Genomic DNA, 22,039 nt, shown 5'->3' with positions numbered 1-22,039 from the left:
CTTCTGTGTGCTATAATTGTTCACCTATAGAAGTCATGGTGACAATGGTGACAAGGCCCAGCCTCTCACAGAGTGTGAACGATGGTGCTCGCCTTTCTGCACCATTCCCTCTGCTGGCTATCCACATCATGATCATTTTCTCTGAGTCATGGTGTAGTTATTCCTGCACTGGTTTCCTTTAGGCCTCTATGCAACACAAGTCAGTTCACTATCCTTACGTTCAGGAACAAAGGCTGCAGGCCTTCGGGACGTTCTAATACCATTAAGACGGAAGGATCAGGCCAGGCATGGTGGCACACGCCTTTAATCCCAGCACTTGGGAGGCAGAGGCAGGCAGATCGCTGTGAGTTCAAGGCCATCCTGGTCTACAAAGAGATTCTAGGACACCCAAGGCTACACAGAGAAACCCTGTCTTGAGTCCCCGACCCTCGAAAAAGACAGAAGGGTTAACAACCTAAAACCCTAAGGAGGAATGGACAGGAAAGTTGGTTACACTAATAACACCTGTGCGTGCAAATTCATCAGTTTGCCTGAAATTCTGAAATTTTTCTCAAAAAAAAAAAAAAGAAAGAAAGAAAGAAAAAGAGAAGGTCTTTGGAAATAGTTTAGTAAAGGAGAAAACTTGTTGGGTGAAGCAACAGTAAAAGGAAGCTTGAAGACAAACAGAAATAAACTGGTCCTAGGGGAGCAGCAATTGGCCACAGGTGTAATTTGGGTTTCAGCTCTGCAAACCATTACAAAAAGATGCCCTGCCTCACAGTTGCCGCTGGGACCAGCATGGTGCAGTGCACATTGCATTTTGAAATGTGGCCTCCTCCCTCTCTCCAAAGATGCTTCCCTCTGCGAAGCAGAGTCTCATGGGAAAGGAAAGGACTTCTCTCACAAGGGATGGATTTCATAATGGGATTTTTAAATGTATTTTTTTATTAAAATACAATTACATGATTTCGCTCCTCCTTCAAACCTCTTCCATGTCCCCTACCCCAGTGATCTCTCTAAAACTCGTGGCCTCCTGTTTCAATCGTTATTGCTACACACACACACACACACACACACAGGTCTTCTGAGTCTTTTAGTATTGCTTGTGTCTATATGCTTTAGGGATGGCCATTTGGTATTAAATAAGCAGTTAAGACACTAATCACAGGGGTAGACTCGTCCCTCTTTTCTCTGCAGTCATTAATCACTTGCAGCTCATGAAGGGCATGTTGAGAATCCCGCATCCACACTGGCTATCGACTGGTGGTGTCACCGTTCAAGTCTTGTTTACACAGCCATGTTGTTGAACTGTCCTGGTTGTAGATACTCTGTCATACCTAGAGAGCAGCAAATTGTTCTGGATCTCTGGCTCTTAGAACTTTCTACTCTTTACTCTGTGATTTTTCCCTGAGCCTTAGGTGTAGGAGTTGTGTGGTAGATGTATCACTTGGAGAGGGGCACCCCATGTCAGTTTTATTCTGCATTTTGACCAGCTGAGGCTTTCTATCATGGTCTCCATATGTAACACAAAGAAGATTCTTTTATAAAGGATGAGAGCTACACTTATTTGTAGATATAAGGGAAGTTTTAAAATGCCCTTAGGATGTTTTAAGGAAGTGGTACTAGCATGTTCTCCTCTAAGGACTGTGACCTTACTTGCCACAGGTAATGGCTACATTTAAAATATGAGGCATGATTTCCCTCCTATTAATCAGGCCATGAGTAAAATTAGACAGGTGCAGGTGACTTCCAAGACTGTAAATGCCACTATTATACCTCTAAGAATATATTGCATGCCGGTCATTACTGTGGTTCATAGGCATCGTGGTGGGGCAGGGCTATTGATTACTTTGCTGCCTCGGCAGCTCACATAGCACCTTCCAGTACTATGAAAGCTGGCTGAGGGAGGAGGCTTTCAGCTCATATCCAGCCTGATTCCTCTGAGTTCTGAACTTCAGCTTTGGAGATGCAAACAAAAGCAAATGCAGGAATCTATATTGTTGCCTCTGACCATGCCTGGTACTAGGGATTTCATAAGACAGTCTATGACTCTAAGGGAAAGCACTGTCACCTCAAGTAGCATAACTTCAATATATATATATATGTTATCTTAGCCAATATATTTTCTAGTTACACCCATTTACCAGCAAGTTTTATTATTTCATTTTTATTTCCACCTGACACATATTCCACTGTATATATGTACAACATTTTCATTACTCGGTCATCATTTGCAGAACACTTTGGTTGATTCCACTTCCTGGCTACTATTAATAGGATGGCAATTAACAGAGCTAAGTAAGTATCTGTGGAGGAGCATATAACTGATATTTGAAGATGCCATGGCATGGAATAACTGAGTCAAGTAATTGCTTTATTTTTAGCTTTTTGAGAATTCTCCACACTGATTTCCATAGTGGCTACACCAGATAGCAGTCCCAGTGAGAGGATGAGGCCTTGCCTTTCTCCACATCCTCACCGACATTTACTATCAATTGTTTTCTTGATGTTAGCCTTTGTGACTAGGATAAGATGACATTTCAAAGTAGTTTTAATTTTCATTTCCCTAATTGCTAAGGAGAATGAACACTTTTCAGGCTGTTTCTTGGCCATTTTTGTTCCTTCTTTTGGGAAATATCTGTTCAGAGACATGGCCCACTTCTAATTGGAGTGTTTGTTTTGTTGACTCTGGGTTTTTGTTGCCATTTGTTTTCTTGTTTGTTTGGTTTTATCTGTTTATATAGCCTAGAAGATATTAATCCTTTAACAAATATATAGCTGACAAAGATTTTCTCTGGAATTCTTCTTCACTTGATTGATGGTTTCCTTTGCTGTACAAATTATTTTGTTTTATGAATTTCTGCTTGTCTATTGTTGGCCTTAATTTCTAGATAAATTGGGTCCTAGTCAGAAAGTCCTTTTCTATAGCCATATCTTGTAGGGTACTGCCTATGATTTTTTAATAACAGTTTTGGGCTTGTGGGAGTCATCTTAAGGTCTTTGATCCATTTGGAGTTGATTTTTGTGCAGGGTGTGGACTTTCAGGTTTTCCAGTATTATGTATTAAAGATGCTATCTTTTAATAGCTGAGTAGTATTCCATAGTGTAAATGTACCACAGTTTCTTTATCCATTCTTCAACTGAGGGACATCTAGGTTGTTTCCAGATTCTGGCTATGATGAATAAAGCTGCTATGAACATAGTTGAGCAAATATCCTTGTTGTATGGTGGAGCATCTTTCGGGTATATGCCAAGGACTGATATAGCTAGGTCTTAAGGTAGCCCTATTTCCAATTTTCTGAGAAAGCATCAGCTTGATTTCCAAAGTGGTTGTACAAGTTTGCACTCCCACCAGCAGTGAAGGAGTGTTCCCCTTTCTTCACATCCTTGCCAGCATGTGGTATCACTTGAGTTTTTTATTTTTGCCATTCTGACAGGGGTAAGATAGAATGTCAGAGTCATTTTGATTTGGATTTCTGTGATGACTAAGGATGTTTAAGTGTTTGTTATCCATTTGATATTCATCTGTTGAGAATTATCTGCTTAGCTTGTTACCCCATTTCTTAATTGGGTTTTTGGTTTATGGTGTTTAATTTCTTGAATTCTTTATATATTCTGGACATTAGACCTTTGTCAGATTTGCAGCAAAAGGATGGAACTAGAAATTATCATCCTGAGTGATATAATCCAGACCCAAAATGACACACATGGTATATACTCACTCATAATTGGAGACTATCCTAACATGGATGTCATTTGAGAGTCTTTACTCAGCAGGGAATCGGGACAGATGCTGGGACTCGCTATCGGACTCCAGGTGAGAGTGGTATGGAAGAATAGGGAGATAGAAGGACCCAGAGGGTCTGGGAACCCCACAAGAAGACCATCAAGGCTGGCAGATCTGGATTCAGGGGACCTTCACAAAAACTGCTGGACCAACCAAGGACAATGCATGCAGTAAACCTAGACCTCCTATTCAGATCTAGCCAATGGACAGCTCATTCTCCATGGTTGTGAGGAAAGTGGGGATTGCCTCTGACATGAACTCTGGTGCCCCTAATTGACCACTTCCCCCTGTGGGAAGGCCTGGTGGCACTCAGAGGAAGGGGAAGCAATATGTTGGGGGAGGAGGTCCCCTTCTATCACAGGTCCAGGGGTGGAAAATAGGGTGAAAGAGGGAGGGTTAGGGGCAATGGGAAGATACAAGTGAAGGTATAACAATTGGGATATAATCTGAATAAATTATTTTTTCAGAAATACAAAAATAAAAGCAAAAAAAGATGCTATCTTTTATTCAGTGTATGATTTTGTCACCTATGCTACGTGTTATATGGCTATAGTCATGTGTGCTCATATTTTGTTTTTCCATCTTGTTCCATTGATCTACATGTCTGTTTCCGTGCCAGCACTATACTGTTTTTATACATTGGAATCTAGAATAGTAATCTCTCCAATAATGTTCTTTTTGCTCATGATTTCTTTGGCTATCTATGGTATTTCATGATTCCATGTGAATTTTTTTTTATTGTTTTTTCTATTTCTGTGAGTATTGTCATGGGGATTTTTTAATTGAGATTGTACTAAATATGTAAATTTCATTTGATAGAATGGCCATTTTTCACGTTAGTTCTACCTATCAATGTGCATGAGAAGTCTTTCCAAATTCTACTCACTTTCTCAATCTCTATCTTCAAGGATTTAAATTTTTCATTGCAGAGGTCTTAGGTTTATTCCTAGATATTTTATTTTCTTTGAAGCTAAAATGTAGTATGCCCATGATCACTTCTCAGCAGGTCTGTTGTAATATAAGGGAAGACTATTGATTTTGAACCCTATCACTTTGATAAAATTGTTCATCATTTCTAGAAGTTATTTGGTGGCATTTTTGGAATCTCTTCTATATATTATACCATAAACAATTAGGAATAGTTTGACTTCTTAACTACTTGTTTTCCTTTAATTTCCTTCTCTTGCCTTATTATTCCATATACTGTCTCATGTTTATATTGAAAAGTAGTAGAGATGGTGAATAGCCCTGTCTCATTCCTGATTCTCATGATGTTGCTTCAGAATTTTCTCCATTTAAGATAATGTTGGGCGTGAATTTGTCATATATGGCCTCTATTATATTGAAGCATATTCTCTCTAGCTCTACTGTGTTTAAGACCTATATCATGAAGCCAAGTTGGGTTTTTTCAAGGGCCTTTTCTGTTTCTATTGAGATGACTGTGTGATATTTGTCATTAAACCCATTTGTATAATGTATTACTTTCGTTGGCTTCTGTGGGTTGAACCAGCCCTGTAACTCCAGGTTAAAACCAACTGATTGTAGAGGAAGACACACCACCCACCTCAACCAGTCTTCTCGGTAGCCCTGGCTTGGCGGACATGAATTATTTTAGCCTGTGCATGTCATGGAAAGTTTTTATTTATCCTTAAACTATGGCAAATAGTTCTGCTACCTATGGCAGTGTAGGCTGGCATGCATGGTCCTTTATAACTTGGAGTGTATGCTCCTGACTCTTCTAGCTTTAATATTTCAATTGAGGAAAAGAGGTTGTTGTTTTAATGGGTTTGATTATGACTTTTGGTTTTTTTCTGTTGCAGCTTTCAATAGTCTTGCTTCATTCTGTGTATTTAGTGTTTTCACTAGGATATGCCATGAGGAGTTTCTTTTTGATCTTGTCTATCTGGTGTTCTGTGTGCTCCCTGTATCTGTACGTGTATTGCTTTCCTTGGTTTGAGAAAGTTTCTTCTATGGTCACTGGCGTGGTGTTTTTCTCCTTCATTCATACCCATAATTTGAAGACTTGCTCTTTTCACAGTGCCCCATGGTTCCTGCATTTCGCTGTCATGTGCCTTTTGTAATTTCTTCACTTTTTTTTTTTTTTTTTTTTTGCTTGAGTGGCCTAGTTCTTCTACTTTATCTTTGAGTCCTGATATTCTGTCTTCTACTCAGTCCATTCTCCCTATAAGGCTTGCCCTGAGTTTTCTAATTGTCTTGTTAAGCTTTTCAATCCCATCTTGATTTCATATTGAATTTTCTTCAATATTCCTACACTCTTACTGAATTCAGTGTTCCAATCCTGGATTGTTTTGTTACTTCCTTCAGCCTACATTTGTGTTTTGTGGTCATCACTTGGGCACTTATTCTCTTTAAGATTGATGAGCGGTTTCTTTGTGTCGTCTTTAAACTTCTTAATTCTTTGATTGTGTTTGTGATTGCTCTCTTATGTTCCTAGTCTTGAGAGCTCATCTAGGTAATTCTCACAGGAGAACACTTCTCCAGGACTGATAGATTTTGCAGGGACATGCTTACTATCTTAACCTTTCATGATGCTTGTGGTTTTGTAATGAGACCTGAGCATTTGGACTTCTTTCCTTGCTTGTAAGTCTGATATGCACGCAAAAGGCTGGGGCTAAGTATATTCCACATAGCCAAACCTAGAGTCTTGGTAGGGCGTAAGACTTACAAGTCTGGGAGGATGCACAGGATGAGATAACAATTGAGATGTAATATGAATGATTTTATTTTTCAAAAAAAATAGTATCATTAAAAAAAAAAAAAAAAGACTTACAAGTCTGAGCCAGGGCCCTGGACGTGAGCCCAGGGTAGCTGTAGGGATTGAGGAAGTTGAAGACAGAGAGGGGTCTGGTGGACTCACCAGTTGGCCTGGTACACAGGATTTGTGGACAAGAACAAGCCTGGAGATTGGGTATGGTGGGCTGCAATAAAGTCAAGAGGACACATGGCTTGGGGTGCTTTACAGGATTTCACTCCTGGGTCAAGCCTTAGGTTGAGAACAACATAGGCAGGGCTCCCAAGACTAGGCCAGGGCACTTGATATGGGACCTGGCTAAGTCTGAGGACTGTAGAGGATGCAAGTGGAGGTCAGGGCGACAGACATAGCAAGCTGGGCTGAAGTACAGTTCTGCAGGCCAGGCTGTGGCTGGAGATTGGGTGCACAGATGGAATGCAATTAGGAAGACACAGGGCACTGAGCTGGTGCATAAGGCCATAACTAGCTTTTAAACCAAATGCTATATAAATGCATAAGCCAAATACAAAAAGACCCAAGCAGTGAAGCCTGGCCTCACACCGAGGCTGCACAACACTGCCTCTGTTTGATAAGGGGGTAAAGGAAAGGGCTTTTGTGTTCCCAGAAGAAAGGAATCCAAGGTGGGTGTCTGGGAAACATATTATCTCCTTTATGCTGTGAAGTCCTTTTCATTAAGACTGTCTAAGACTTTTTTTTAATGTGGTTTTATTCAGTCTGAAAACCTCAGCTGTGGTAGAATTTTTAGTATGCTGCACTGGGAAATTCTCCAAGGCCAAGGCCCAGTTATAGATCAAAGTACGAGAGTTAGAAGGATTGCTCCAACTTTGTACTTCCATGCTCTCAGCGAGGACAACTTTACAAGAATAAGACATATAATACTGAGGAAGTGCCAATAAGCTCCACGTCCACTATAGGAGCAGAGCTACAAATAATCCAAGGGGTGTCCTGCAGTGGCTTCATCATCCAGATTTTAAAGACAAATGGAAATTCTGGCTGAGCCTTTGTCTCCTACTAAATTACATACGGGTCAGTGGTGCACACACACAAACACACACACATACACACACACACACACACACACACACACACAAAATGGTGTGTGCAGTGCTCAGGGGTCAGACTAACTCAGCTTAGACCTCACTCCCTGTCTCGAACAGTTGTAGACATTCTAGGAACATTTGAGTATATGAGCTAGCTCCATGCCAAGTTCTGTTCAAGGCACTGGCCTCAACATGGGCATGATAAGGGAATGTCCCAGAAAGAACAGCCTAGGCAAGACCAGGAAATGGGTCACAGCTACAGATAGCAGTGACAGTAGTCCAGGAAGCAGTGGCAAGAATGTTTAAGGAGAGTGAGAGAGTTGGTTCACCCCAGGACTTGCTTCCTCAGGCCAGTGGGATAAGGTAACAGCAGTGTGGTCTGAGGGCACCTGTCTACAGATCCCGGAGACCTCTAGTTCTGGGGGAAAAAACTTTGACCCAGGCTTAGGGAATGTTCTGAGTCTTTATACATTAAGTCCTAGAGCAACCAAAGAAAACTATAGTGTTGACCTCACTTCCAGAGGCACACCCTCTGCCCATGGGAACTCTCGCCAGTGGAGGAACTCTACAGAATTCTGGAAGCACAAAAGTTACAGAAACACAAACCAAAGCACAGCTGCTCCAACACTTCTACAAATTTATATTCCTTATTTACCTAGGAACAAACAAACCAAGGGATGGGTTTGGATTTCACAAGTTACTACATATATAAATTTTATTTGTAACTTATACTAGTATCATAAAATCGAAATTTCATATTTCATTCAGCCTACAAAATATATATAACTGAAAGACAACAAGAAAAAGTGCTGAAGTTTACAAATTAAACAGTATATTTTGAAGCCAGGCATGGTATCTTAATGGGGCTGAGACCAGGAGATCACTTGAGCCCAAGAGCCTGAAGCCAGCCTGACCAACATATCAATACTTTGTCCCCCCAAAAAAATAACAACAAAATAATAACAGAATAAATATGTTGAAAAATGTTTAAAGAGGACATGGTCAGAGGTGAGGCACCAGAGTGTGTGAGAACGTAATATCCCACTCTCCACTCTACTGTGGAGAGTGTTCTGTCCATTGTCTAGATCTGGGTAGGGGTTTAAGGTTTACCGCCTGTATTGTCGTTGTCTGGTGCCTAGTTTGAGTGGGACCCCTGTGCCCAAATCTGCCTATCATAATGTTCTACTTGTAGGCTCCTAGGACCCTCTGGGTCCTTCTACTTTGCCTTTCTCTCATGAATCTCACATCTAGAGTCCCACTAGAATGTCCTCTCCTCTGTCTCTGTTTCCTGGTAAGTGAAGGCTTTCGTGGGACATGCCCGTTGGGCTAATATGCAGATATAAGTGAATATATACCATTTGAGTCTTTCTGCTTCTGAGTTAACTCACTCATTATGATCATTTCTAGCTCAATCCATTTATCCACAAATTTTGGGAATTCCTTGTTTGGAGGAAGGACAGCAGGTTACCAAGAAGAGACTTGATACCCTATGATCATATAGAGGGGGAGGTAATCCCCCTCAGGAACAGTCATAGGGGAGGGGAATAAGGGGAAAATGGGAGGGAGGGAAGAATGGTAGGATTCAAGGGATGGGATAACCATTGAGATGTAACAAGAATAAATTAATAAAAAAAAATTATATGCAAAAAAAAAAAAGAAAAATGTTTAAAGAGAAAAACTAAATGAAAGTGAAATGCAAAGATCAAAATCTGTAAGATGGAGCTAAAGAAATGCTAACAAAAAAGGAGTCACGGTCATTTAGAAAAACAGTTCTTACCAAGATATAAGTACGCTCCCAAGTATGTCCTTACATAAAGCAATGTAGTGCAGTGGTTAGCTACTTCAAACAAATCAAGTGATTACAGGGACTGACGCTAAAAAGCACACACAAAGCCCAACACTTGGTCCTGGAAGGAATTCTCAGGACACTTGGAAAAGAAAGGGATTTCCCCAGTCTCGTCAAAGCATCTATAGGACGACAGGTGGTGTCCTACTGATGGTGAAGCCTGGGGTCCTCCCTGTGTGATCGGAGAGTATAGCACAGGTGCCCTCTCTAACTGTGTTTTTCTGGCTACTATAAAAAGGCAAAAAAAAAAGGAAGAAAGAAAAGAAAAGAAAAAGAAAGAAAAAAGATGAAATTAAGTAGATTCAGATTGGAAAGGAAAAAATAAAGCCACCCCACTATACATGCTATGGTAGTCTATCTTGAAAACCCCAAGAGCCTTATTTAAAAAAATATTAATCCCATAAGATCAGGAAAATGACAGTACACAAAACTAACCCAGAAAGTCATCTACATGTGCTTACAGTGAACATCTAGATAACATAAAATGTAGTACTGTTTACAATTGCTCCAAAGAAAAGGAGATTTGAAGACATAGCAAAACTCACAATGATTTTTTTAAAAAGCCAAAATAAATCAAGAGATGCACCACATTTATAGATTATAAGACGGTATGAAGTGTATACACAAGAATGGCACTGTACCGAACTGTTTGGGGAAATGTAGCCAATGAGAGACGGTCCCTCCAGTGTAAAGGCAGGACATGCCCGTCCTGGTCAGGACACTGTGGGAAGGAGATGGACTGGCATTTAACAACAGTGTGCCAAGACAGGAAACCCAGAATTACGTCCCACAAAAACTCCAATTGCTTTTCTTTTTTAGATTTATTTACTTTATGTACATTGTGGTTTTACTTGCATGTATATCTGTGCACCATGTGCACGCCTGGTGCCCAGGGAAGCAAAAAAGAATGGATCATGTCTCTTGGAACTGGAGTTATCAATAGTTCTGAGCCTTCATGTGAATTTTGAGAATTAAACCCAAGTCCTTTGTAACAGCAACAAGTACCCTTAACCATTGAGCCATCTCATTGGTCCCTGCAATCACTTAACATCTTATGCAGGAACAAAAGCTATTCAGAAGAAGAGAGAACATTTTCTCAATAATCGGTGCTGGAGTAACTGGACATCCATGGATCTGAAAATGAACCTCTCTCTACAACTCACACAGACACAAGAACCAGCTCAAAGTTAAAACTTTAAACATTTTAGGGAACCACACCTGAGCAATAAGCTCTTAGACTTCCCTTCATGACTTAAAATCATGATCTATAAGATGCACAAACTTTACAAGCCACACTAAAAGAAAATATTTGCAAAAGGCATATTTATATCCCAAATATATAAGTACTCTAAACTCCACATTAAAATTTCAATTGCAAAATACATAAATGACAACTTACAGACATCTCACTGTGCTTTTCTGGTCCCCTCCTGCTGCCTCTTGTTTTTGTCGGTGCCCATGACTCAGCAACTATTCGGAGGCACTTGCTTTTCCTCTCTAGAATGAGGAACATTCTAACCCCTTAGGAATTACATCTTTCCAATTTGACGAATTAATACTGAGTCTATTGGACAGGCATGGTAGTGCACACCCTTAACCTCAGCACTCGGGAGGCAGGGGCAGGCAGATCTCTGTGAGTTCGAGGCCAACCTGATTTACAAAGCATGTCCAGGACAGCCAGGATTATAAAAGAAACCCTGTCTTGGGGAAAAACAAAAACAAAAACAAAACAAACAAACAAACAACTGAGTCTATCAAAGCATCCAAACACTGGTAGAGCAGTAGACTATAGGAAGCAGGCATGGTAGTTACCTCAAATACAATCAGAGTATAAACCCCTGTGAGGATGGCCACTGCAATCGTCACTTGTGCTTCCACACTTGCCCCAACGAACTGATGGGCCAACAAGAGAGGGACAAGGTGAGTCTGCTGGAGGGAGGCCTGGATGCTGATGGAGACAGCCTCCCTGCAAAATAAATCCAACAGCTTGAGGTTGGTCAGGGGCACAAAGTGAATAATTAGTATTCTTCTTTGCTATCCTTTTTAGCAAGTCAGCATGGCCAGAGACATCCCAGGGCATTCCCCAGTGATTCAGCCCAGTGTACAACATCACAGATAGAAAGACCCTGAGTGCAGGCCTGGGACACAGGGCACAGTCTTTCTGGGCCACTCAACAAGAGCTCTTCAGCCTTTTTGCAGGCGCCATGCCAACAATTAGCCTCAACAGTGGCAACAAGTTTAGCTGTTTATTTTCTTCATCCTCATCAACGCAGCGGAGCTCTTCACATGCTAATACAGAGCATGACCAGCCACTTACACTTTGGTCCTCAATAGTGTTAAAAGAGCATCTAAACTTGGAATCCTTAGCACAATCAAGTGTGCATGCAGAAACAGAAGCATTTTCCTAAAAGTCGCTCAAGGATTACTTTGGTGAGCCTAGCTAGTGTCGGTTGCCACCCGAGGTTCACACGCTGAGCTCCTAACTCTGTGTACCTCAGAATGTCGTTATTTAGAGGCAGTTCTTAAGGAAGTCATAATGATGAAATGAAATCATGTGAGTAGGCCTAGTTCAGTAGGATTTATGTCCTTCAGAAGAGACTAGGACACGGACATACAGGAAAGACAGAACAAGATGACATCTGTGATCCAAGAAGCTAAGCCTATCAACAGCTAGATGTCAGATTCCCAGTCTCTTAAGTTCTAAATGCGTGATGCTTCAGCCCTCAAGGGTACGCACCCAAACTTATTGACAGAAACCAAGGATGGCTGAAGATAGAGTGATTTCACTTAGCTAAAAAGCAAAAACAAACAAACAAAAAAAACCTAATGTTCCCCACAGTGTATCAGAGACTGTATCCAGGACCCCCAAAGATACCAACACCAGGATATTCAAGCCTCTTATATGAAAACTATCATAGTATTTGTATAATATTAATAAAATTTGACAGTGACTGAAACATGCCTTTGCTTTTAAAGTGGGTACTGAAGTCAAAACTCTTCTGTCCTGACCAGGAGAGTTCCGATGTGTCCTGCAGTGATCCGCACTTACTGTCGACACTGAATGCATGAGTCCCTTGTTCAGATGACGTAAGTCGTCATAAACACACATCCTATGTGTGTCCGAGTTTGGCGTCCCATAGGCTAAACCTCTTTAAGCAAGTGATATGGTTCTTATGTGCCATTCTAAAGATCCAGTGCTAGAAATGTACTCTGCAAATGTAGATGTTGATAGTATTTGAAGGTGGCATTGGGGAGGTACGCAGGGTTAGAGGAGCTCCTAAGAGTGGACCCCATATGAAATCTGTGGCTGTGGAAGAAGCGTGTCCCAGGCTGGCAGGCCCTCACTGCATGCCAAGATGAGGTTGGCCCTGTGCTCTTGGACTTTTCAGCTTCCAGAACAGTAAATAAATAAACTGTTGCTGCTTATAAACCACTCAGTCTTGGATACTCTGGTATACCAGCCTTACCCAGAAAGCTTGTCCCAAAACCCAAAAAAAAAAAAAAAAAAACCATACCTGCTCACTATCTCAAAGGTTCTGCTCAGCACCACATGTTCGCTTCTTGGATTTAAAAGGACAGTCCAATTGTGAGTGAGCTGCAGAAGCCGAAATGTAAAATTATAGTAAGTCTTTAGGAATAACCACTGTGTAATATAGGGGTACATATTCAGTACAGACACATTTTTTTAACAAATATCCCCAAGTGACAGTTGATCTAGTCCTTGAATATAGAACTTGTGGGTGAGAAGGCCAACAATACTGCTTTATGAGTAAAACAAATCACTACAAGTTATTGGAATTACCTGAGTCGTGGGCAATCTTTTAGTCCTCTGAGGCAACTTACAAAAAATGTCTCTTTAGAGTGGCTTCCTGCCTCCAGCCAGGAGCACAAACCTGTCCCCAGGAAACCCCGAGCTCCCCTGTGTCACAGCAGATTCCTCCCCCAGAGCTGAGCTGGAACATCTGCTGCTGTAGACAAACTTTCCTGAGCCAGCACAGCAGGGGGCAGGACATCCTGGAGGACCACAGGGAAGACTTCCAGTGGAAGGACAGGAGTCTCCTCCACAGATGGAAAGAAACGGAACGTAGGAGCTCTAAACTAGGCCTCCGCAGAGAGAACCTCAATTACAAGAATGCAGAAATCATCTGAAAACATTTGGGTGTTTGGAAAAAAAAAAAACACAGTATTTGGAGGAAATGTCCTCTGTGTTGCTGGAGATGGATTTGTATGCGGGCAAAATCCAGGATGTTACACAGAGCCTTCTGGAAAGAGCAAGGAGAGAGAAGCAATACAACTCATTTAACTGGGTTGAGAGACATGGATAGCTGAGAAGACACCTAGACTGTAGACCTTACTTCGAGTCATCTGTAGCATAGCAGGAAAGCTAAACCACGGACCTTTGACTTGAAGAATATGCAGCTTTCTGACACAGAGATGATGAATGATGAATGTTTGAGAAGGTAAGGATGTCAACTACTCTGATTTGATTATTATACGTTGTATTCAAGTGTCAAGCCATTGCACTCTACCATGTAAGTATAGATACTTATTATGCCATTAAATTTTTCATTGTAAAATGTTAAAGGCATCAGGAGGTACCCCCATGGTCTTTGGCATAAAAATCAACAGGCACGAGGTAGACACATCTGCCCCTCACCCCCTGTTCACTGCAGCAGGCAGGGCTCCTTGAGTGGGAATGGAATTTCTATCTTAAGATTATTCTGCAGTTTAGAATATTGGTTTATACCAGCCATTGACAATTACCATTCTCAAGTATAATTAGATGTGTGCCCTGTGGACCATGGTCTGCAGAGCAGGAAAATGTAAGGGGTACAGCCTTGCTCATAAACAGGGTTTCCTTCGAATGGTTGGCTATACGAGGGAAAACTCCAGAGCCCAGGACATATCTTCCAGGCAGGACTTCCTATGGGTGTCCAGCGGAGGCACTGACTCTGTGACTTGGAGACAAGTGAGGTTCCACAGAGAAGCATCAGCCTTTGATTGCTGCTGCCTGCTCTGCTGCACAGTGGCCCACTTGCAGAACGGGAGCTGAAGGCATGGCTCTCCACAAGGCTTACAAGTCAGGGCTCGGGAACCTGTGTGCACGGCAAGTGCCACAAGCACGAGGCAGCTGTGGTGCCCAGCTGTGCTCTGTGATGTCAGGTGAGTCACAAACTGACTCGCACTTTATAACAAAAGCTTCTGAAGTCCATAATGTCCCCCCTGCATAAGCTATTCAGGGAAGGTTTATTGCGTGAAGGACTGGCAAGGGCAGCTTGACTGATGACATGGAAAAAAAGAATTTCAATGACAAAGAGGAAGAGAAGCATCAATGACTTCACTAATAACAGAATTGCCGCCTTTTGGCTTCCGTCAAATCCGTTCAATAAATCCACCCAATTCATAATGAGATTTTTACAACCCCTTTCAAATAATATGGAAGTAAAACCTGCTGTGGTCGCCGCCGCCGGCTGCCCGTTGGGTCTGTCTGGGTCACCATCACCACGACGTGCTCTTCTTTCCCGGAATCACTTGGTCCACCAGCCACTAGGGACCCTGCCAGGTCCAGCTGAAGCATTGTAGAGTCCGCATGGCCACTGAGAGTCACAGCTGAGGGTGCATCAAGGTGAATCACCAGAGCAAGGAAGTGACACCCGCTATTCCTCAGTCACTCACACAGACACACACACACACACACACACACACACACACACACACACACACACACGCACACGCACGCACACCCTCCTAAGAGTCACAAAGAAACGAGCTTCCATCTATTTGCTCCATCCCCTGTACCCTGGCCCACTTATCACCCTAGCCCCTCACTATTACGCATAGGATTGGCTCTGTGGTGCCCATCATGCTTATTGTCTGCTGCTTGAGTTCTGAGCGATATATCTACCCAGCACTCAGGACGCTCTTCCTGCTTACACTGTTTGCAGCCAACATAAGATTCCCACCACGCAAGTTCAAGGGCCCACAGAAGGCCGGATACTCTCCGAAATGAACTAGCTCATACTCGCATCCAGGCCATAGCGTATCAGATTCCTGGTTAGAAGGTAAGAAATCATACAGCGGATTAAAGCATTCTGAAACTGGCAAAAAAAAAAAAAAAAAAAAAAAAAAAAAAAAAACACACAATGGTGTCCACAGCAGTGAGAAGGTCAAGCAAGGCCTGTCAGGAAAAGAGGCCCCTCCCACTTCACAGGTCTTCCCACCTTCCCCCTTAGCTCCTGCATTCCTGCTTGCATGTTGTGCAAACACAGGAGCCCATGTTCCTCAGCTGGCTCTTCACTCTCAGACCCTCCCACCTCAGCTCCTAGCAGCACGCAGTGTTTAAGAGCGATAGTGTACAGGACAGCTAAGCCAGGCACTTGACCCAGGTCTCCAAAGACTTCAGGAAGAGCTTGCTTGGTTCAGGATGCTCCAGAGGCTATTTCTTTCGTTCAGCCTTCAGCCCCTAGAAATGCAATTGGTTTTTTGGAGGCAGAGTATCTACGGGGTTTCCTCTGAGTGTTGAGCAAAGTCAGTTAATAAGTGCCTTATTTTCTCTTTAAAAAATTTTTTTTATTGTTCAAAATACTGTTTTTTAAAACTGTATGAAACACCCTGGTAAAGGAGATATTTGATGAGCCCTGTGATCTGTATGAAGGCAGTTCCACACTGCTTGATACTTGGGTATAGAATGGACAAACAAAAAAATGGAAGTCACACATGGAGCAGAATTTACTAAGAAACGTCCAAGAGATTCTGTGGCTCTGCCAATCTGAAAGTTTTCCTGTCCTGGTCTTTCTGCAAGCACTCAGGAGAACTAGATTAAAGGACTGTAATGGCCTCGAAGACACCAGAAAGTAGAACAGTGCCACCTAGCGGCAAAGATCAGAAGAGCAGCAAAGCCCCCCACCTTAAATATTTGCATATTAATCTATTGAGTAGTGTCCTCTGGTGTAGTCCTTACTCTAATCCTACCTGTGAAGAAATACTTGACAAGAGGAAACTGAAGAGCAGAAAATTTTGATCTGGCTATTGGTTTGAGAAGATCTAGTCTTTTGTGGTGAGTAAGGCAAGGCACCAGGTGACTCCATTACAATGAGAAAGAACATTCTGGAAGAGAATCTGGGGCCAATAAGGGCAGGCTGTAACCCTTGAGACCCATCCACTCCATTGAGCCACTTCCTGCAGTAGGCAACGCCTCCCAAAGATCCTGCAACCTCCCAAACCAGCACATGAGTCTTTTAGGGACCCAGTCTAAAGGCATTAATGGGGAGATGACTAGGCCTTCAATCTCAGACTGGACCACACACCACTATCCCCCAGGCCTCTGAGTTCCACTTGATCTTGCAAGTAGACTTCTCAACTTTCCCAATTATGAGAGCTAATCCTTTTTTTTACATTTTATTTTATTAATTTATTCTTATTACATCTCAATGGTTATCCCATCCCTTGTATCCTCCCATTCCTCCCTCCCTCCTATTTTCCCCTTACTGCCCTCCCCTATGACTGTGACTGAGGGGAACTTCCTCCCCCTTTATGTGCTCATAGGGTATCAAGTCTCTTCTTGGTAGCCTGCTATCCTTCCTCTGAGTGCCACCAGGTCTCCCCATCTAGGGGACGTGGTCAAATATGAGGCACCAGAGTATGTGAGAAAGTCAGACCCTACTCTCCACTCAACTGTGGAGAATGTCCTGTCCATTGGCTAGATCTGGGTAGGGGTTTAAAGTTTACGGCCCGTATTGTCCTTGGCTGGAGCCATAGTTTGAGCAGGACCCCTGGGCCCAAATCTGCCTATCATAATGTTCTACTTGTAGGTTTCTAGGACCCTCTGGATCCTTCTACTTTGCTATTCTCCCATGCTTCTCTCATCTAGAGTCCCAATAGGATGTCCTCCCCTCTGTCCCAGTTTCCTGGTAAGTGAAGACTTTCATGGGACTAGGCCTTCAATCTCAGACTGGACCACACACCACCAACCCCCAGGCCTCTGAGTTCCACTTGATCTTGCAAGTAGACTTCTCAACTTTCCCAATTATGAGACTTGGGCTAGTATGCAGTTATAAGTGAGTATATACCATTTGACTCTTTCTGCTTCTGGGTGAACTCACTCATTATGATCATTTCTAGTTCAATCCATTTGTCCAAAATTTTTGGGAATTCCTTGTTTTTAATAGCTGAGTAGTATTCCATAGTGTATATGTACCACAGTTTCTTTATCCATTCTTCTATTGAGGGACACTTAGGCTGTTTCCATGATCTGGCTATTATGAATAAGGCTGCTATGAACATGGTTGAGCAAATTTTCTTGTGTGCTGGAGCATCTTCTGGGTATATTCCAAGGAGTGGAATAGCTGGGTCTTGAGGAAGCCCTATTCCCAGTTTTCTGAGATAGCGCCAGATAGATTTCCAAAGTGGCTGTACTAGTTTGCATTCCCACCACAATGAAGGAGTGTTCCTCTCAGAGCTAATCCTTAAAATAAGCATGTATATATGTATATGAATATGGATGCATATGAATATGTATATATGGGGAATGTTTTTTCTACCTGTGTTTTGTTAGTCTAATTAATGGGGTCCCATTTAGAGACCTTAAAATGGCGGTAGGGGAGGTTTTTTTTCCTTTCCTCTACTCTTTTCTCTACATTCCCCGACTGCTCTCACCACAGAATGACGGTGTGAGGAGAGATGGAGAAGAGCATTGGAAGAGAGAGGGAGGAAAAGAAAGGGTGAGGTGTTGAGAAAGAAAGGAAGTGGGGGGGGCGGGGAAGAGGGCGGGCAGAACTAGTAACCTGCAGATAGAGGGTCGCTGGCCTCTGCTGTTTTTCATAATGGCTTGGAGCCTTGCCGCCCTCCCCATAACAAGCACAGCCAACAATTCAGGGACAAAGAACTTCAGGTGCCTGCAATTACAGGTTTCTAAAATAAACTCTGCAATTACTGAACTGACACAGCCTGACTGCTACAAGGAGATGCAGATGTTCGCAAGGAAGACATAGTCTTGCTATTTCCCAACTGGGGCCAAGTGGCTCTTTATCCAAGAGCCTTTCCTGTCACGCAGCACAGGTCTCTAGCCTCAGCTCCAGCTAGGAAGGCTAGCGCAGGTCAAGAAAGGAGGACACCTAGGCTCTGCTTAATTCTCTTTCTTCTAAGAACTACCGTCAAAGGTCGGAACCTCATTCCAACACACACACACACACACACACACACACACACACACACACACACTTTGTCTGTTTCTTTGTTTTAATGTTCTAAGACAGGGTCTGACTATGTAGCAGACTTTTGCCTTGAAGTTATAATCCTCCTGCCTCAGCTTCCCAAGTCCTAAGGTCACAGTCATGCCTCACCAACGGCCTAGACCTGAAGGAAAAAATATTAATTAAAAATGACAATGAGCACGCTTCTGTCTGTCAGTTCAGGGAAAAGGATCCTGGCTAACAGCTATTTACTGAGCCCTGTTCCCTCATCAGGAAGAACATAATTCTGCCAGGCAGGCTCAATAACCTTGAGTAACAGCTGCCCCAACCACCTCTCTGCTCTGCACATCCTCCATTTGTTCAAAATGACCAGAACTTATAGGTTTTTGCCTCTGTAAAAAATGCTTAATTTATTTAAGTGTAACTTGGGGACAGGAAGCTAAAAGCAACTTCCACATGAAAGTGTATGTAAAAATGCTACATGGCTGCTCAAACCTATATAAGGTGTGGAAGATATGTGTTCAAGGTGTAGGCTTCTTGAGCTGAGGTCTATAGTAGGCCCCTCGCTTAAAAGATAGTTTTCCTGTATCTCCGTGCTTGGATTATTTTTGCTGGGATCTGTTATTTCAACCCCTTCCTCAATTCTAGCAGAACTCCACCCTGCAGAACATCTGAGTACATCTTCTACAACACACAAACCCCAAGTTGGCTCCCACCACCCCACTAGGCTAGGGCCCAGGAGGGCCACAAGCCAGCAACTTTCACAAGCCCTCACTATGCATTTAGAGCATCGTGTCTTCAGAGAGGTGCCTCGGACATCTGTGGTGACATTGGACTTGTTCTAAAGAGCTCAATGAAGCAAGAACCAGCTGCCCATGAAATGATAATAGTCCTAAATTCACCAAGCACTCCTGCCCTGTAGCCTGGCTGCTCCCATCCCTCACATCTCTTTCTTCCTCTTCCTTCATCCAAACGTGCAAGAAGCCAGGAAATAGGAAATGTAGCTCCCTGCCGCCTGTGTAGCCAAAATAACATGGACTACTGGGCAAGGCAGGCTGCAGGCCCCTTGGTAGACACTAACACACATGACTGCCTATGGCTTTGTAATGCATCGCAATGAGGAGGTATCTACTCTCTCTAACCTGCTATGATTGTAAGGGATACCTATGTGACCAGAATTTTGCTGTTTATGCTCAAAGGATGTCCCAGCACAGCACTGTGTCCTGCCAACTTCTGAAGCCTCACCTCCCTCCGTGAGTCTCACTGAAGACATGACTCAGCAATTCTGCAGTCCTCAGAGGGTTTTAGCCATCTGCTACAAAGTCACCCAGTGGTAGGGAGAGCAGCCTGCAAATCCTAGGGCCGAGATGAAGCCAGTGCTGTGAGAAGAAAAACAGCAACAAAAAGAGAAAGAAGCCAGGAAACATCAGGGGAAAGAAAGCCTTGGATTTTTTTCACCCAAGGAATTGGAGGAGTGGGGGGGGGGGGCACTCTGCTCACATCTTAGATCTTTGGTAATCTCACAGGGACCCCTGCTTCTTCAATGGAAACTCAGACATCCCTTTCCCATAATGAAGAAGGTATAAAGCTGTGAGTGAGCAAAGGCTCAGTCAGACATCAGAGACACCCTGTAGTGAAACTCGGGATTGCTGAGAGAGACTCCTTCACAAGGACTTGAAAAATAAGCCATACAAATGACAAGTAGGAAAATTACCCAATTTTCTAAAGTGTGAATATAATAAATATTGGAATTTAGCTCTCTAAGTGCTAAATTCTTTCTTTCTTTTTTTTTTAATGAGAATTTTCAGAAAAACAAACCCTGTTTTTAAAATCTCATTTAGAATAGCATTTTTTAAATGCCTAGGAATAAACCTAACCAAGGAGGCGAAATACCTTTGCTATGAAAACTTTAAAATGCTAAATAAATAAATATCCTTAAAAAAATGGAAAGAGCACTGGGGCTCATAAACTGGCAAAAATTAATATGAAAATGACTATATTACTAAAAGAAATCTGCAGATTCATGCAATCCCCATCAGAAACTCAGTGACATTCTTCACAGAACTAGGAAGGAAAAAAAAAAAGCTCAATTTTCATATGAAACACAAGAGATTCTGAGTGCCAAAAATTACACTGAGCAGAAAAATCAATGCGGAAGGTTGCATTGCAAAACCTAAACTCAAACCATACTACAGAGCCAGGATAACAAAAAGTGTATGCTGTTGGCACGCGTGCGCGTGCACGTACACGCACACACACACACACACACACACACACACACACACACACACGTAATAAGCCTGGGTGCCATTCTTCTAGGCCCTTGTGAATCTCAGTTAGCAACAAAGTTTTTCCCATGTATTGGGACAATGCTCTTTGTACCATGGCCATGTTAACTTGCTGATAAGTTTGCTAAGGATAATGTGTTGCTTATCAGCCCCTTCATAGCAACAGGAGCAAGGCCTATGAGACTGGAGTCCCCAGGATCAAGTTCTATAGAGCCTGCCCTCCTGTGAGGAAACAGCTCCAGATCTGTGGAATCATGTATGAGGCTCCATAAGTTGAGAGTGGATATGAGGCTACACTGGGGTCCTTCAGCCACGTGCCCCCTCTCTCAGCCATTCCATTTTCTCCCAAGCAGACAAACCTACTGTCTCTTCCTCAAAAAACTAATTGCAAATCTCCCGAATATAAATCTAAAAACTGATAGAGATGCAATACTATATCTTACTTCCATGGTTTCTCAAAATCTCCCCTTATAACACCAATATATAATTGCCTGGCTCTAGATTCTACTTGTCCCACATTTTCCACCCAGCACTTAGACTCCTGCCCATCCACCTCATCTTTCTTTTCACTTTTATTTACAAGAGTTTCTCAGCATCTTTCCTTTGTCTAACTACGCAAGTTCCCCACAGTTAGGAACCCCTATTCCATGGCACCACTCACCATGCCCCGCATGGTCCTGGAAACAGACTGGAGCAAATCAGGAATAAAGAAAGGACAGACACACATACAGAAAAGTTGGGATCGGGTGGGTTGTGCTGTAGAGAAATAGTAATCCAGCAACATGTAAGGAATCACATATTAAGACCTTCTAGGTCTATGTGATCTGGCCAGAATGTAGACACATCCTGGATTCAAATATACCCTGGTTAGAATATACATACACCCTTAGTACACACTTTTAATCCCAAACAATGAAGGTAAAGTTAATGTGTACTAAGGGCCTATCTACTCAATGACCACTGGGTCAGGGAAGAAAGAAAGAAAGAAAGAAAGTAAAGACTTTCTAGAATTCAATAAAAAAAAATGAAGGCACAACATACCCAAACTTATGGGACACAATGAAAGCAGTGCTAAGGGGAAAGTTCGTAGCACAAAGTGACTTCATAAAGAAATTATAAAGTTTTCATACTAGCA

The 22,039-nt window shown here is 42.5% G+C and overlaps 1 protein-coding gene across 2 annotated transcripts in view; it reads right to left on the bottom strand.

Annotated features, from left to right (window-relative positions):
- Positions 1-22,039, bottom strand: part of OCA2 (OCA2 melanosomal transmembrane protein) — a 281,703-nt gene that overhangs the window by 216,504 nt on the left and 43,160 nt on the right. For both annotated transcript variants that reach the window (XM_084773944.1, XM_084773945.1), the window contains exons 7-9: positions 14,875-15,035; positions 12,941-13,020; positions 11,238-11,391 (exon numbers count right to left, since the gene is read on the bottom strand). In XM_084773944.1, the coding sequence (XP_084630070.1) occupies positions 11,238-11,391; positions 12,941-13,020; positions 14,875-15,035 (395 nt within the window). The remainder of the gene's footprint in view (positions 1-11,237; positions 11,392-12,940; positions 13,021-14,874; positions 15,036-22,039) is intronic.

The sequence above is a fragment of the Acomys minous genome, assembly GCF_964271855.1.
Source record: "Acomys minous genome assembly, chromosome: 2".
NCBI lineage: Eukaryota > Metazoa > Chordata > Mammalia > Rodentia > Muridae > Acomys > Acomys minous.
The sequence above is the reverse complement of the archived record's forward strand: the minus strand, read 5'-3'. Positions and strand labels throughout refer to the sequence as shown.